Source organism: Sinocyclocheilus grahami, unplaced genomic scaffold (assembly GCF_001515645.1).
Source record: "Sinocyclocheilus grahami isolate Dianchi unplaced genomic scaffold, SAMN03320097.WGS_v1.1 scaffold1259.1, whole genome shotgun sequence".
Classification (NCBI taxonomy): Eukaryota; Metazoa; Chordata; class Actinopteri; order Cypriniformes; family Cyprinidae; genus Sinocyclocheilus; species Sinocyclocheilus grahami.
This window is the reverse complement of record NW_015506438.1, coordinates 325,587-343,552: the sequence shown is the minus strand read 5'-3', so window position 1 is coordinate 343,552 and position 17,966 is coordinate 325,587. Positions and strand designations below refer to the sequence as shown.

Genomic DNA, 17,966 nt, shown 5'->3' with positions numbered 1-17,966 from the left:
TATATATATAATTAAAAATATAATAATGACTTAAATGTAAGTATATTTTATTTAAATGTATTCATTTTATTTGAAATTATACATTTATTTTTAAACTGATAAATGTAAATGCAATTTATAAATTTGAATATAAATGTATTATATTATATTAATTCCTATACATCAGGGATCCTCAAATCTGGCCCACGAGATCCACTTTCCTGTAGAGTTTAGCTTTAACCCTAATCAAACACACCTGCTAGTTTAATTTAATAAGCTAATTTAATAATGGTCAGGATCATTAGAAAATCACAGGTAGGTGAGTTTGATCAGGGTTGGAGCTAAACTCTGCAGCACATTGGCCCTCCACGGCAAGATTTGAGGAACCCTGCTATACATAATATCTGCATTCAAAAGACTGCATGATGGATATGCTGAAGAAATGTTTGTGTCATTTTTGGGGGTGATTAATATATACAGTGGGTACGGAAAGTATTCAGACCCCCTTAAATTTTTCACTCTTTGTTATATTGCAGCCATTTGCTAAAATCATTTAAGTTAATTTTTTTCCTCATTTACTATTATGACTTTAAAAGGTATTTGATTAGGTTTGTTGAAGACCTGCATGTTTATTGTTTGTAAATAAAATTTGTAAATTTAAATAATAATGTACTTGAATTATATTTCAGGGTTAGTACGGTCATGAAAAACCTGGAAACGTCATGGAATTTTAAAACACCAATTTCCAGGCCTGGAAAAGTTTTGGAAAAGTCATTGAAATCTATTTCACAAAACTCTGTATAATAGAATTGTGTTTAATCAGGTCCTGAATTTCGGTGCGGGATTGCGCATAGGCTATATCGCATAGTTTTACTCATTCCCACAGCTTTTGACTTTAAAATGATGGATATTCACACATTTATTCAAAAGCCTATAGTATGTAGGTTTGATGAGTAAATAATCGCATCTTGTCTGCGCTACAAGAGCCGCTGCACGCTGCGATACAAGACTTTCACTCGCGTTTCGGGACAGTTGACAGAATAGTCACTTGCCTAATCGGGTCATGGTTGCATCGTCAGAAAATTTTATTATTTATTTGCACGTCTTTTTAAGCCATTCGGTACTCGCACGCTCCAGAGGCGGTGCGCAGTCATATCCAAAGTGCGCTCGTGCGTATATGAGTATTGAGTTTGCTACCAAATAAACTCAGCAGAACCCTGCACGGGCCTCAAACATATGCTCTAGTCCGGCCTTTATCCGACAGATTTTAGACATATGTTTGGAAAATGTTTTTGTTTGTTAAATTCAAGTTTTTGTTTTTTTTAAGTAACGACCAAGTGGCCAGTGGCAGACAGTGAGTTAATCATAGCCTATGTTTGATCAATTTAGCCTTCTCAAATCATCACCACTTGACTAAAATAAAATCTATAGGCCTATATAAAATGCTTAAAAAAAACAATGTTAGTTTAAATGGTTAACCTAGATAAATGTGTGCTATTAGGAGCGTATCCAATCGTTTGTGCAGAGAAGCTAATGCGCACTTTGCAGGACATGGAGTCGCCAGCACGATCACTTGCATTTTTTTCTTCTAACAGTGGAAAAAAACCAGTCATGCTCATAAAGGTAAGAGTAATACATCATTCGGGACTGTTAAGGGTCTACTTTTATTTGTGTGCACTCACAATATCAGCATACGTTGTGCTTTTTTAGAAAACAAACAGGATACGCTTTCTGCTGTCTCGGTCTTGAGCAGGAGCGCTTCACAAAAATGAACCGAAACCCTGCGAATATTCTATTTCCCCTGGAGCATTCATCATGGTAATTACTTGCTGGCGTTTTGCGGCAAGCTTTGCGTGCGCTTTAACATGGAACTCTTCCAGCACTCGCTGCTGCTGGACACTAAACACCGTCCTAGCCACTCATGACAGTCGCGGTAGCACGGTCTCGTGTTGTTTCCACCAGCGCGGCAAATCTTTGTCATCACCATAATAATTGATGGATATCTAAAATATAAACATAAGGAGGAAGCAAGCCTGATGCCTGGCCCGTGTCTGAGCTATGACGTGAAAATTGTCCCGGAGCCATACATAAGTTGGGGCCGTTGGGCTCAGGCTGAAATGCAGGGCTCTAAAGCGCAGCTTGTTGCATTTAAGCAGCAAAAATACACACAAAATGACACCAAAATGGCCATCCTGGCCACACAGTTAAATAAATGATAATATTCAGTGATGCGAAATGTGGAGTAAGGTCTGGCGCAGTTGCAGCTTGTACTCATTACTAAAACAAGAAAGCAAACGAGTAGCGTTAATAGTCATTCATTTTAGTTAACATATGCTATGATAATTTGAACAGATTTGTATTCTTATTGTAAAATAATGGAACATTTAGGTCATGAATATTGTCTCAAAAGTCATGGAAATGTATTGGTAAAAATGTGTACGAACCCTGATATTTATATTTCAATATAAATTTAAGTATACATATTTACCTATTGACTTTTTGTAGGGTGTATCATATACAACAGAAAAATAAATAGATTTTACCGTTTTAATTTTAAAAGATGTTTGATTAGGTTTGCCGAAGACCTGCGTGTTTATTGTTTGTAAATGTGAATAAAATTTGTAAATTTAAATATAAATGTATTTTAAATGATCATTCTATATAAATATAAATGTTCACATAGTTACCTATTGAATTTTTGTAGGGTGTATCATATATATATATATATATATATATATATATATATATATATATATATACACACACACAATGGAAAACTAAAAAGATTTTACTATTTAAACTTTAAAAGGTGTTTGATTAGGAGACCTGCATGTTTATTGTTTATTAAGAACATTGTTGGAATCTGCAGGGCTCAAGTTCTCGGGTGGATCATGACGCCGCCAGTGAGATGAGCAGTACTGGAAGTTACTCCGTTCCACGCCGACTGACCAGCCATTTGGGCACTAAGGTTAACTAGTACTAGATTCTCAATGCTAAAATGACATGCTGTGACGATTGAAAGCATCATGCATCAAGCAGCATGCATCACTTTAATCAAGTCTGCATACGCTTAGGTGGAAATGGTGTACTCGCTGCTGTCCATGCTGGGCACCCATGATAAAGACGACATGTCTCGCACCCTCCTGGCCATGTCGAGCTCTCAGGACAGCTGCATCGCCATGCGTCAGTCCGGCTGCCTGCCGCTGCTCATCCAGCTCCTCCACGGCAACGACAAGGACTCTGTGTTGCTTGGAAATTCCCGCGGCAGCAAAGAGGCCCGGGCGAGGGCCAGCGCCGCCCTGCATAACATTATCCACTCGCAGCCCGATGACAAGCGCGGCCGGCGGGAGATCCGGGTGCTCCACCTGCTGGAGCAGATCAGAGCTTACTGCGAGACCTGCTGGGAGTGGCAGGAAAGCCATGAGCGTGGCGTGGACCAGGACAAGAACCCAAGTGAGACCCAATATATCTCGCGCTGATGTATGTTAGGTGTCAGGAATAGCACAGAGGGATGGGACATGGTATCCTTGCGGTAACATTATTTTTAGTTGTAGTTACTGTGTGGATTAATAGAAGTGTTTTCTCATCCTTGTGTTGGTTTCAAAACTCACTTACAGTATTTTAAATGGACATTTTTTTGTATTTAGTTTTTTACTTAATTTTGTGTAAATTTATAGTAGAATATAAGTGTTCTTTTAATTTCAGTGCATACTTTTTGTGCACATTTAGCTGTCATTAAAGTACATATAGTATTTATTAATATTTTGAATTATCTTTTTATATTTTAAATATTATATATTTTACATAATTTTCATTTTATTTTTGATTTTATGTGCTTTTGTCATGTAATATTTCTTTTTAGCTTTGTTTTATTTTTATATTTGCAGTTTTAGTTTTATTAATTTTATGTGCTTTTGTCACTTTACTTTTTTATACTAGTTAATATTTATTATTTATTTATATAGTATATATATATATATATATATATATATATATATATATATATATATATATATATATAAATTTATTTTGATTTAGATTTTTAGTAATTTTAGTACTTAAACTAGTTGCATTTTTTAATTTAACATTTTTAAGTTGACGTTTTGCATATAATATTTGTTTTATTCTATTTCAGCTTTATTTCAGTTAACAACATGATATTTAAAAATATTTCAGTTTTAGTCTATAGTAATTTTAAGTACATAACCCTGTTATGTGTATATCAACATAAATTAGGCAGTGAATCTGATGCATCTGCATTAGCCATTTAAAAATCAACCACAGTAATATACTGGCCTATATGTCCCTAATATATTGCTGTAGTAAATGCAATGCAATGCTCTTTTTATTCTATCCCACATACTACAAACTTTTTATTAATTTATAAATGTGATTCATTTGAAATGCTCTGATGGGAAGGAGCTTAATGGATGACTTAACTCTTCTAAGTGGGTTGACGCATAATCAATATATGTGGAGCTGTACAACCTCATTAACATACTTATGCCTTCACTGCAGTGCCTTCACCAGTCGAGCATCAGATTTGCCCAGCGGTTTGTGTTCTCATGAAACTTTCCTTTGATGAAGAGCACAGGCATGCGATGAATGAGCTTGGTAGGTTTTCCAAAATTCTAAATGAAACTTGTCCTTCTGTTTGTTCTTGTTAGACATTGAAAAACCTAAAATGTAAATCTCATTGGCTGAATATTTCAATGCATTGTTTATGCAGGTGGTCTTCAGGCGATTGGGGAGCTGCTGCAGGTAGACTGTGAGATTTACGGTCTTACCAATGATCACTACAGTGTTACACTAAGACGATATGCAGGAATGGCATTAACTAATCTAACCTTTGGAGATGTAGCCAACAAGGTGCTTTATTTCTCTCATCATTGTCTTTCATCATTTCCATTTAGTGTTTATTATTGCATTTAATTACTTTCTGGTTTTGCCCACAGGCTACACTTTGCTCAATGAAAGGTTGCATGAGGGCCATGGTAGCTCAACTAAAATCAGAGAGTGAGGACCTGCAGCAGGTATAATTGTTTGGGAATTCATGTCATAATTTGAATATTTAAATAATTTAAAAAACAAAACATAGTATATGCATAGTCATGCACGGCACCAAAAGGAAAGACATTCATCTTAAGTTATTGTACTAAGAAGCTCTATACTGCTTTAGGTTATTGCCAGTGTTTTGAGGAACCTCTCATGGCGAGCTGATGTGAACAGTAAGAAGATCTTGCGAGAAGTTGGCAGTGTTAGAGCCCTGATGGAGTGTGCCTTAGAAGTTCAGAAGGTGAGGAGTCTCTGAAACTCTTTAATAATTTCTGTATGAATGCAAACAAACCGTTCAGTCATTAAGGAACTGGTCTTCTTATCTTACAGGAATCCACATTAAAAAGTGTCTTGAGTGCCCTTTGGAACTTATCAGCACATTGCACTGAAAACAAAGCTGATATCTGTACTGTTCCTGGAGCTTTGGCATTTTTAGTGAGCACTCTAACATACAGAAGCCAAACCAACACCCTTGCCATAATAGAAAGTGGTGGTGGCATCTTGAGAAACGTGTCAAGCCTAATTGCCACAAATGAGGAGCACAGGTAGAATATACTTTATAAAAGCTGCATACACTCACAAATTTTTAATATGTCCACATGGCAGCAAACCTTTTCCTCTTTTTATTTCAGGCAAATATTAAGGGAAAACAGCTGTCTTCAGACTCTTCTTCAGCACCTTAAATCACACAGTCTGACGATAGTGAGCAATGCCTGTGGGACGCTGTGGAACCTGTCTGCTCGGAACGCAAAAGATCAAGAGGCATTATGGGATATGGGTGCAGTCAGCATGCTGAAGAACCTCATTCACTCCAAGCACAAGATGATAGCTATGGGAAGTGCCGCTGCTTTGAGAAACCTCATGGCGAATCGGCCTGCCAAGTATAAGGATGCTAACATCATGTCTCCTGGATCCAGTCTACCGTCTCTGCATGTAAGAAAACAGAAAGCACTAATTGAAGAACTAGATGCACAGCACCTCTCTGAAACCTTTGATAACATTGACAACCTGAGCCCGAAAGCCTCCCATCGGCCCAAGCCAAGACATAAGCATAACGTCTACGGCGATTATGATGGTGTCTGTCGATCAGATGGCTATAACCCCAATGGAGTTGGAGTTCGATCACCTTATATGAACACTCCAGTGCTCTCAAGCCCATCATCTCGAGACAACAGAGGAAATGGAGAAAGCGTCCGAGCTGAGAGGGACAGAAGTCTAGATCGAGAGCGAAGGGGTTTCCATTCCGATGCGGAGGCTGCCAAGCGAATGGTGCAGATTCCCACGACTGCAGCTCAAATTGCGGTTGTTATGGAGGAAGTGCAGAGCATGCACTTAAGTATGGATGATAGAACCGCAGGATCCACACCAGACCCTCACGTTGTGCAAGACGACATGATCCGACGCCAAACTGCTGTTCATAGTCACCAAAATATGTACAGCTACAGCAAAACTGACCCTTCGGGCAGACCATGCCCAATGCCGAAACTGGAGTACAGAGCTTCTAATGACAGTCTGAATAGTGTCAACAGCACTGATGGCTATGGAAAGAGAGGTCAAATGAAGCCCTCAGTGGATTCCTATTCAGAAGATGATGAAGGCAAATGCTGTGTCTACAGAAAATATCCTGCAGATCTTGCCCATAAAATACACAATGCGAATCACATGGAAGATGACAATGGAGATCTGGATACACCTATTAACTACAGCTTGAAGTATTCTGATGAACAGCTCAACTCTGGTCGACAAAGCCCAAGCCAGAATGAAAGGTGGGCAAGGCCGAAGCTCCTTGATGATGAAATGAAACGGCCAGATCAGAAACCACAGAGATCGCAAAGCCCAGGATACCCCATGTACACTGAAGCTAGCAGTGAAGGAGAAGATAAGCTAAAAAAGTACCAGCCCAGGTTTGTTCAACAGGACCTGCCTGGATTTAGGTCAAGGGGCTCAAATGAACAAATTAACAGTGGGTCAAGTCATGGACTTAACAAAAAGATCTCTCAGACTATCTGCACTGTTGATGATTATGCCGACGACAAACCAACAAACTACAGTGAGCTTTATTCAGAAGAAGAGCAGCTTGATGAGCAAACTCCAAACTACAGCATGAAATACAATGAGGATCATCATGTAGAACAGCCTATTGATTACAGCTTGAAGTACTCTGATGCTTCCTCCAAGAAGGACATGTTTAGACATTCAAAGCCATCTTCTACCCAAGGTTCTGTCAAAGACCATTTAAGCCAAGCTAGTTCCTCCTCTGTGGCTTCTTTAAAGAACCAGGGTAGGCAAAAACAGCTCCATCCTTCGTCTACTCAAAGCAGAGCAGGACCAACAAGAGCAGTTCAGAAGAACCCAGCATGCAAGGCTCCCACGATAAATCAAGAAACATTACAGACGTATTGTGTGGAGGACACGCCCATTTGTTTCTCACGTGGTAGCTCTTTATCATCATTGTCCTCCGAGGAAGATGAAATGGAGAGCTGCAAGCGTAATGTCAACTCGGCCAATAACTACCCAACTCTACCTATATCAGAAAAAGAATCCACTAGTAACATTGCATCTGACCAACGCACATCTGAGAACCAATCATCAGGCCATTATGTTCGCATCAAGCCTCCACGACATCACTTGGGACATGGAGATGCTTCCAGGCATCACAAAACAGTGGAATTTTCATCAGGTGCCAAGTCACCATCCAAAAGTGGTGCCCAGACACCCAAAAGTCCCCCTGAACATTATGTACAAGAGACTCCGCTCATGTTCAGCAGATGCACGTCTGTCAGCTCCCTTGACAGTTTTGAGAGTCATTCCATTGCAAGTTCTGTGCAGAGTGAGCCATGCAGTGGGATGGTAAGTGGGATTATCAGTCCGAGTGATCTGCCTGATAGCCCAGGACAAACAATGCCGCCAAGTCGCAGCAAGACACCACCACCTCCACCACCACGAACCACGTCAGTGAAACAAAAAGTTACTGTGCCACCCCATTCTGAAAAACGTGATTTGGCTCCAAGACATGCAGTTGTAAGTGCTGCTGTACAGAAAGTGCAGGTTTTACCAGATAATGATACTCTTTTACATTTTGCCACAGAAAGCACTCCAGATGGCTTCTCTTGTGCTTCGAGTCTTAGTGCACTAAGTTTAGATGAGCCCTTTATTCAGAAAGATGTTGAGCTGAAGATAATGCCCCCAGTTCATGAGGATGACCAATGCAATGAAACAGAGCTTGAGAAAGAAGACATTCAAGAGCCCAAGGTTCAAGAGAAACCACCACCATCAACAACTGAACCTAGAAAAGACATCTTGGATGACTCGGATGATGATGATGACATAGAGATTCTAGAGGCTTGTATTAACTCAGCAATGCCAACAAAATCATCAAGAAAACCAAAAAAGCAATCGCCCTCAAGCACCTCTAGAATACCCCCACCCGTGGCTCGCAAGCCAAGTCAGCTCCCGGTTTATAAATTGTTGCCACCACAAAACCGAGGACAGCAGCAGAAGCATGTGGCCCTCACACACTGTGAGGATATGCCCCGGGTGTACTGTGTGGAGGGAACACCCATTAACTTTTCCACAGCAACGTCTCTCAGTGACCTCACAATTGAGTCACCCCCGAATGAACTGGCGGGTATTGAAAGTTCAGCTCCCCATGCAAAAACATTTGGTCAAAGACGAGACACTCTGCCAGAGGGGAAAAGTGCAGAGGCTAAAGATACAGGTTTATCACCTCCCATTCAGTGTGCCCTGGCTGAGAACGAAGGGGACGATATTCTTGCAGAGTGTATAAATTCGGCAATGCCCAAAGGCAAAATTCACAAGCCATTTAGAGTGCAGAAGATGCTTGAACAGGCTCCGCATCCATCCACCGCCACTGGCAACCTAGTTCAGCAAGACTTAGAAAAGAAAAAGCCAACTTCTCCTGTAAAACCTATGCCACAAAGCAGTGAGTACAGAGCAAGGATGCTCAAACGGCCAGAGGCTCCTAATAGCTTGTCAGAAGCAGCATCATATCCAGATAAAAACAAACAAACAGAAAAGCAAGAGCCCAAAATTGTCACAAGAGAGTTTGCTGATAAGCCTGCTAATCCCGAGGTGAGAACGCGTCCTGGGTTTGCCTTTGATTCTCCGCATCATTACACACCAATTGAGGGCACACCTTATTGCTTCTCTCGCAATGATTCACTGAGTTCGCTTGACTTTGAGGATGATGATCTCGACTTGTCTAAAGAAAAAGCTGAGCTGCGAAAAGATAAAGAGCAAAGAAAAGTTCCCCCTTTGAAGTGCAGTGTAGAACAGCCAGTAAACACCAACAGAGTATCGGCATTTCAGACAGCTCCAACAAAACCCATTCAAAAACCAGGAGGTTTTCCACAAGCACCCAAAGAAAATACAGTTGCAGTATGTGATGAGAAGCAGAAGTTTTCAATTGAAGACACACCTGTATGTTTTTCAAGAAACTCATCCCTTAGCTCATTAAGTGACATTGACCAAGAAAACAACAACAAAGATTGCTCACACAAAGACGATGCAACTCAGATGGAAGTGCCCAGGCCACAAGCCTCTGGTTATGCACCAAAGGCCTTTCACGTTGAGGACACCCCTGTGTGCTTCTCTAGAAATAGTTCCCTTAGCTCTCTCAGTATTGATTCTGAAGATGACCTTCTCCAAGAATGCATCAGTTCTGCAATGCCAAAGAAAAAGAAACAGCCACCAAGAAGTAAGACTGAGGAACCAGGGGTTAAGGAAGAAAAGAGCATGTTGGCTGATGGTATTTTAGCAGAGGAACCAGATCTTATATTAGATCTCACAGACACACATAGCCCTATTTCAGAGCAAGCCTTATCACCAGACTCTGAATCATTTGATTGGAAAGCCATTCAAGAGGGTGCCAATTCTATAGTTAGCAGTCTTCATCAGGCTGCAGCAAGTCTCTCCAGACAAGGTTCCTCTGATTCAGACTCTATTCTGTCTCTCAAATCAGGCATTTCCATTGGATCACCCTTCCACCTTCCTTTAAATCAGGAGGACAATAAGCCTGCTACAAATAAAGGGCCAAGAATACTAAAACCTAGTGAGAAAAGCACTTTAGAGTCCAAAAAGAAAGAGGAAGAAACTAAGAGCCTGAAAGGAGGAAAGAAAGTGTATAAAAGTCTAATCACAGGAAAGCCCCGACCCAGTCTTGAAAGCATGTCCTCTCAGCACAGACAAGCTCAAGCTCCTGTGATCTCCAGAGGGAGGACAATGATTCATGTACCTGGTGTGAGGAGCAGCTCTCCTAGCACCAGTCCGGTACCGAAAAAGCCCCCTCCACGTGGGCAAATGTCAAAACCACCATCTCAAGCACCTGGTCCTGGAAACTCTCCAAGAACCATGAAAATCCCAACAAGTTCTGAACCTAGTCCTGCCAGGGACCCAGCATCATCTCAAGGAGGGTCAAGTAAAGGTTCCTCTCGATCTGGGTCTAGAGATTCCACACCTTCTAGACCAGTTCAGCAATCTCTAACAAGGCCCATGCAGTCCCCTGGTCGTGCCTCAGTTTCACCTGGTAGGAATGGTTTGAGCCCATCCAACAAATTATCTCAGCTGCCTCGCACTGCCTCCCCCAGTGCTTCTTCAACAAAATCTTCAGGATCCGGACGCATGGCTTACACTTCTCCGGGGAGGCAACTGGGCCAGCAAACACCAACGAAGCAGAGTGGCTTGCATAGAAGTACCAGTGGAATTCCTAGAAGTGAATCTGCCTCAAAAAGTCTAAGCCAGTGTGGAGCCTCAGGTCCTTCAAAGAAGGCAGAGTTGTCTAGAATGTCATCTACCAAATCCAGTGGGAGTGAGTCTGACCGGTCCGAGAAGCCTGGACTTGTTCGTCAGTCAACATTTATCAAAGAAGCCCCTAGTCCAACACTAAAAAGGAAATTAGAGGAGTCTGCCTCTTTCGAGTCCTTGTCCCCTTCGTCTACAAGCCAGTCACAGACTCCAGTATCTAGTCCATCTTTACCGGATATGTCCCTTAGTCTTCCCTGCCAGGGAAGTGGTTGGAGAAAGTCTCCTCATGGTCAGAACACTGCAGAGAATGGTGATTCTAAGTCACTCCGGAGGCATGACATCTCCCGATCCCATTCAGAAAGCCCTTCCAGGCTCCCAATCAACAGGACGGGGACATGGAAAAGGGAGCACAGCAAACATTCATCATCTCTCCCAAGAGTAGGCACTTGGAAAAGAACCGGCAGCAGCTCTTCCATTCTTTCTGCTTCATCTGAGTCCAGTGAAAAGGGTAGAAGCGAGGATGAGCGGCAGCCCGCTAATCCTCCTAAAAAATCAGGCAAAGAGGGGGGCCTGGAACGCAAAGGAACATGGAGGAAAACGAAAGAGAGCGAAAGCTCATATGCACCTTCTATGACCTTAGACTTACCAGATCCAACTGGTGATGCTGCTCATTCATTGGGTGCTGCTATGTCCAAGACAGAAGATGTCTGGGTGAGAATTGAAGACTGTCCCATAAACAATCCAAGGTCTAGTAAATCACCCACAGCAAACACACCTCCCGTTATCGACAGTCAGTCAAGCAAAGGGCTACCTTGTGACAGGGACTCAAGCGAATCACACTCAAAACAGCCACTAGCAAGTGAGAATGCAGCTATGGGCCACCTGGGTTCAGAAACAAATCTGAATTTACTCAGGAGTAGCGAGTCTCTTGATAAAAAAGTTGCCGATATCAAGCCTGCTCCAAGTAACCCAAACGTTGGCACAGAAGTCCATGAATTCCCAGTTGCTGAACGCACACCGTTTAGCTCAACTAACTCCAGCAAACACAGCTCGCCTAGTGGTGCTGTGGCTGCTAGGGTAAGTCCTTTTAATTACACACCAAGCCCCAGAAAAAGTAGTGCTGACAGCACAACTCCAAGACCATCCCAGATCCCAACACCTATTACAAGCAATGCAAAAAAGAGAGACACTAAAGGTGACACGACTGAAAGTGGGTCTTACATTGTCACTTCTGTCTAAGTTTGGACTTGCTCATAAACCTTTATGGTGACAGCCAGAAAACACTCATTACAGACTCTGGCCTTGTTTATAATTTGCTTTGTGCTTTTGTGGAGAAACCTCTGTGGAGGCCACTTTCTTAGAACTTGTTGTTGTTGCACCGTGTATTAAGAAACTTATTATTGCTGGTTAATTGCGGTTTAAGCTAATGTTGGTTTCAAATCCAGAGAAGCAGCAGTAGGGAGGCGAAGATGTTTGACAATTTGTACTGTACAGATTTGATTATGTATATATTTAATTTAACCACACATCAGATTCCTGTATTTACCTTGACTTGACAAGAATATTGACTAATGGTGGACTATTTGGGATGCTGTTCAACTTCTGGTGGAATTCAATACTAATGCAGTTTTTTTTAGAACAAACTGTAAACCTGTATTAATTCAAATGTTAAACTCATTCTTACTGTTGCATATTGTATGTTACATAATTAATTTTCTCCTTGCATGAACCGATTCAGTGGTATAGTATTTCCTATAAAGATAAACATTTCTGTGGACATATGACCTGTACTGATAGCTGTAGTGTAACATTTTACACTTTTGTGTGTGCGCTTTTGAAAGCAAGGAATAATCCTCAAAACTGTTGAATGATGTTGATGGTTGACATAGATTATATAAAAAAAACATAGTTCCATTGCTCTGCTGTTTGTGTATAGTTGTTGCCAGATGAGCCGGGTGTCTTTTCAATGAAACAATAGTCTTGGAAGGACTGAAGTAATGTTTGATAATTAAATTATTGCTGTAGGTTTTGGTGTTGGTACCTTTTTAAAAGCTAATTTGCTTCCCCTTTTATTTAGTACTTAAGCACATAATTAGATTCAACTTGTTTTGCCAAAACCATGGTGTAAATAATCACGTTTTATTTGAGTTTTTTTATTTTTCTCATGCAATAAAGTGGGCAAATCAATGTTTACAAAATATTTACAATAAAAAAATATTAAATTACTCAAATTGTATCATTTCTGTGGCTATGGCCTGCTTATTATAGACCTCTTATTAATTTTACACATCTGTTAATCTGGAAAAAAAAGAAAGTAATCCCAATCAATTGTGGTCTCACATTTTTTTGGGGGGCGTCTTTTTTTTTTTCTCCAGGAAGAAGAGAAAAAAGCAAAAGACTTCTCTAAATTGAGTTAAAGAATTTTAAACTCCTTGGCCATTTAATGTAAACCAATTACTCATCCAATTTAGTAAGGCAAATAAATATCTAAATTCCTTCATGATTCACATACAGTCAGCTCTCAGGAATGCAGTACTCGCCAACAGTCAAGACTGTTATCAGCAATCATTTTGTAAATGCACGCAGACACGTTATGATGCTACTGCCATATATAGTACATTTAGTACATAGAGTACACCGTTTAACTGAGGGCTGTCTGATGGTTGCAGCCTTTTTTCACAGCAATGATAAGCAGGCAAATAAGCACTGGTCATGTTACTTTTGCACTTGTACCAAGTTGTGGGTATGGTCTCACAGAATGTGAGATTGCATGATCAAAGGTTTTCCCAGAACTTCTTCAGTTTGTGCTACAAGAACAGCATTCTAGACTGAATACTGAAAATGGTATTTTGTTCTAAAGGAAATCTATTCATGCAATCACCCTAAGAGTTCTTTGTAGTGGTTTCATGAAATCAGTAGGACTTCCTCCCATTTCCTGTGGTTCCGCCTTAAAGTGGCAAGCGGTGCAAGTATTGCCTGTTAGTACAGAGCAGCTGGTGAGGTGAGTACAAGACGTTTCTGTAAAACTCGAGTGCGATTCAAACCATGTGAACATTCACTTAAGTGAATACATTTAAATATTTAATTAATGTATAGTTTGATTATTTCGTTTTTATGCTTATTATTTTCCTCATAAAATAGATAAAAGCATCTGCAAAGTGAAATAAATGACTGATAATATGTGATACATTTACAGGACAAACCGAGCAATTCAAACCATGTGAACATTCACTTAAGTGAATACATTTTGATTGTATTTGATTGTATTGACATAGTTTGATTATTTCGTTTTTATGCTTATTATTTTCCTCATAAAATAGATAAAAGCATCTGCAAAGTGAAATAAATGACTGATAATATGTGATACATTTACAGGACAAACCGAGCACTTTGGACAGCAGCAACTCAAGCAAAATGAACCAGACATTTTCAGACGATTACATCAATGAATACTCTGGATATGATTGTCAGTGGTGTTTCAATGAAAGTGAGACAGACCCTGTGTCTCTAAAGGTGAACGTGCCCATGAGGACACTTTCTCTGGCCATCTACTGCCTAACGTTTCTCCTCGGAGTTCCCGGTAACATGTTTGTTGTGTACATCGCGGGAATGAAGATGAAGAGGACGGTTAATACAATATGGTTTCTCAATCTAGCGACTGCAGACCTCCTGTGCTGCCTTTCCATACCCTTCAGTGTGGCGGAGATCCTCCTTGAGCATCACTGGCCGTATGGATCCGTCATGTGCAAGATTCTCCCCTCTGTTATAGTCATCAACATGTTTGCCAGCGTTTTCACCTTGAACTTGATTAGTCTGGATCGGTTTGCTCAGGTGATCACGCCGGTTTGGGCTCAGAATCATCGTAATTTGTTGATTGCGCGACTGTCCTGTGCAACGGCCTGGCTCTTGGCTTTGTCGCTCAGCTTGCCCTTTATGTTATTAAGGCAAATTTTCACTTATGAGGAGATTAACATCACACTTTGCACTTTTAATGCTGATGAAGAAGGTGATTCCAACCGTGCAACATCTGGAAGGTTAAGCATCATCAGATTTGTGTTTGGCTTTTTGGTTCCTCTCGTGTGCATCACAACATGCTACGGATTCATCGCACGCAAGTTAGGCAGGAGTCATTTTCACTCTGGACGAGCGTTTCGCATCATGTTGGCTGTAATCGTGGTCTTTTTTCTCTGCTGGCTGCCGTATCACATAGTGGATTTGATAGTCATGTACGGAGAGAAATCCAGTTCCTCTGTGGCTTCGGCAGTGGATCCGTTGGCCATCTCATTGGCGTATGTCAACAGCTGTCTGAACCCCGTTCTGTATGTTTTTATGGGGAAGGATTTCAAAAGTAAGGTTAAATTTTCTCTAAGACGTGTTTTTGAAAGAGCTTTCTCTGAGGAGGGAACACAAGCATCACGATCCACACAGTCACAACAAATGTACTCCGTGTAGTGAAGATATCAACTCATTTATACTGAGTTCAGGTCATTTTTCTATGCCAAACCTATGCACTTTCAAACAAGACTTGTTCCACTTGCTTTATTTACTTTTTTTTTTTTTTGCATTAACCTTCGAGTAATTTTCATGACCAAATACTCCTGTGAACTATCTTGACGACAATATTTATTTTAAAAACTGAAACTTAAGATATGCAAAACAGCTTACTTTAGCACTTTTAGGAAGTGTCCATTCTGGTTTGTTCTTTGTCAGGAAGTTATGAAATTCATTATGTGCATCTAAACTGATATGTGTTAAAACTTCTGCAATAAAACATAGATATGATATTGTTTTATGTTACAAATAAGTCATTCCTAAACCTTAAGCAATGCTCAATCCATTTTTGTTGCTTTTTGTAGCAATTTTTATTTGAATTAACAGGGTTTTTGTGAACTAGTTCATGACAAAGCAATTTCTTGTGTACCGAAATCTCAAAAGCAGATTGCCGTTTGCAATACTGATTCCATTTTTAGGCAGATGCTGTACGTTTTGAGGAAGTCAATGGTGTGTCTTTTGATGGGATGTGGTCTACAGGCTGTGAACGCTCATCGGGATTAAAAATACATGTACATGAATATACTGTATTGAGTAAAATAGACTATAGAATAGCTGCTAATGCTATACTATTACTGTGTGTAATGTCAATCCAGATTTTCATATTTTACTGATTATGACGTTGTCTTCGATCATTTTATAGTTTTGCTATAATATTGTTTTCACTTTACTGTTGTTTCATGATCATTACAAATTCAAAATGACACTTAATTTGGACAAAAAGTTTATTCAGTATTATGTTTGAGCTTTATGGAATACTTGATTTTGATTAGTCTGTGGTGTCATTCTTTAGCCAAATATTTAACAAGGTCAAACTGTAGGCTATAACTGATCGTTGTCTCAGTCAAATGTTTTATTTTCCTACACAGCCTTTCAAATGTCTCTCATATCACTCCACACGCTCTCTTCTCACACAATAAAACTATAGCCTATTCAAACCCAAATCATATTTTGTCATTTCATTTCGTTAGTTTATTTGTAAGTAGCTTTGTAATTGTCCTGGTTACCCTTTTGGTGAAAATGACTGATTGACTTTACATTGTCTCTCATTTCTTAAAATAAAAGGCCTACTTTCACTTTAATGTCTGTTGTATTAATAGTAGTTTCCTCTACAATCAAGTTGAAGTATAAATTGAGCTTAAAGGGATAGTTCATCCAAGAATGAAAATGTGATGTTTATCTGCTTACCCCCAGGGTATCCAAGATGTAGGTGACTTTGTTTCTTCAGTAGAACACATGATGATTTTTAACTTTAACCGTTGCAGTCTGTCAGTCGTATAATGCATGGCAATGGTAACAAAATCTATGAGAGTAAAAAAAACATGCACAGACAAATCCAAATTAAACCCTGCGGCTCGTGACGACACATTGATGTCCTAACACACGAAACGATCGGTTTGTGCCAGAAATCGAACAGTATTTATATAATTTTTTACCTCTAATACGCCACTGTGTCCAACTGCCTTTGAGCGCGCGCACGGCACCCGGTGCGTGAGGTGTGTACGCGCTCTGGCGTAGTTTACGTTAATGGGTGTGTTGATATCCAGCCGAAGAGCAATCAACCATATGCTGATGAAGTCAAGTAGCTTAAAAGAGAAGCGTTTTCAGCTGTCGCTTGCATGCTCATGCATGTTTGCATACTCACATTCAAAAAATAAGTGTGATATTGTTTCCAAATTAGAATTACAGAATGTGCATTGTGAAGAGATGTCCAACTTACATTTTGAGAGTGAAGAATTACAGGAATATAACATTTAAAGAACTTATAGTAAAGTTCTTTCGAATAATTTTATAGTAAAGTTCTTTCATCTTGTTAGGTAACAGAAACTTGTTAATACCGGCCCATATTTTAATAGTAGAAAGAAAAGGGTCATTTATTTTCCACTTATAAAATGCTTTAGGATGACAACTAAACTCCTTAAGGATTTTTCTAATCCAGAAATGGTTACATTTAACATTAGAAAGATCCAGACCTCCAATGCTAATTTTTGGCATTTCACATTTTGAAGGTATCCAACTTCAAAGATTTCTGAGAATTCGGAATAGGAATAGAAGTTACCATCCTTTTTTAACAAATCTAAAACCAAAATTACACCTTTGTCAAGCCAGTTTTTAATAAAGACAGATTTTTTTCCACGCAGCACATTCTGATTAAGAATTGATTAGTTCATCTCTCGAGTCTTTTGAATCGTTCGTTCTTTTGTCACGTGACAGCTTTGGATAGCGAAATCAATTCATTTACAAGCTTCCTTACAAACGGGTGCATAGTTATTATTATTATTATCATCATTATTATAATTAGAATTTACTCTTAGTTACGTGATGCGTTTCTGGTCTCAAATTGTAGCTTTTTACTTCTTACAGTTTATAAATGTGTGAATTTCTGTCATGATGGTTCTTTTCCATAACACTGAATGTTGTAACAAAGGTAATAAAGAGTTGGTTATTATTATTAAGTCTCTTTCCGGCTCAGACTGCATAGGTTAAGCTTAAGGGGCTGTCACGTGATGAACGAACGACTCGAAAAACCCGAAGACTCGAAACAGATGAACTACTTGATTAATTCCAGTACAGAACCTATAGGATGCTGCGCATGCGCAATTGAACGAATCACTCCC

At 39.8% G+C, this 17,966-nt stretch overlaps 2 protein-coding genes across 4 annotated transcripts in view; both read left to right on the top strand.

The window, feature by feature from the left end:
• LOC107568587 (adenomatous polyposis coli protein-like) overlaps positions 1-12,996 on the top strand; it is a 38,971-nt gene extending 25,975 nt beyond the window's left edge. For all 3 annotated transcript variants that reach the window (XM_016254553.1, XM_016254555.1, XM_016254554.1), the window contains 8 exons: positions 2,849-2,947; positions 3,054-3,432; positions 4,498-4,593; positions 4,709-4,848; positions 4,935-5,012; positions 5,159-5,275; positions 5,365-5,579; positions 5,667-12,996. In XM_016254553.1, the coding sequence (XP_016110039.1) occupies positions 2,849-2,947; positions 3,054-3,432; positions 4,498-4,593; positions 4,709-4,848; positions 4,935-5,012; positions 5,159-5,275; positions 5,365-5,579; positions 5,667-12,036 (7,494 nt within the window). In that variant the 3' untranslated portion in view covers positions 12,037-12,996. The remainder of the gene's footprint in view (positions 1-2,848; positions 2,948-3,053; positions 3,433-4,497; positions 4,594-4,708; positions 4,849-4,934; positions 5,013-5,158; positions 5,276-5,364; positions 5,580-5,666) is intronic.
• A 775-nt stretch (positions 12,997-13,771) lies between these two features.
• LOC107568583 (C3a anaphylatoxin chemotactic receptor-like) lies at positions 13,772-15,579 on the top strand. The gene is made up of 2 exons (XM_016254550.1): positions 13,772-13,798; positions 14,173-15,579. The coding sequence occupies exon 2, from the start codon at positions 14,212-14,214 to the stop codon at positions 15,247-15,249; it is 1,038 nt and encodes a 345-aa protein (XP_016110036.1). The 5' UTR covers positions 13,772-13,798; positions 14,173-14,211; the 3' UTR covers positions 15,250-15,579.
• The last annotated feature ends 2,387 nt before the right edge of the window (positions 15,580-17,966 follow it).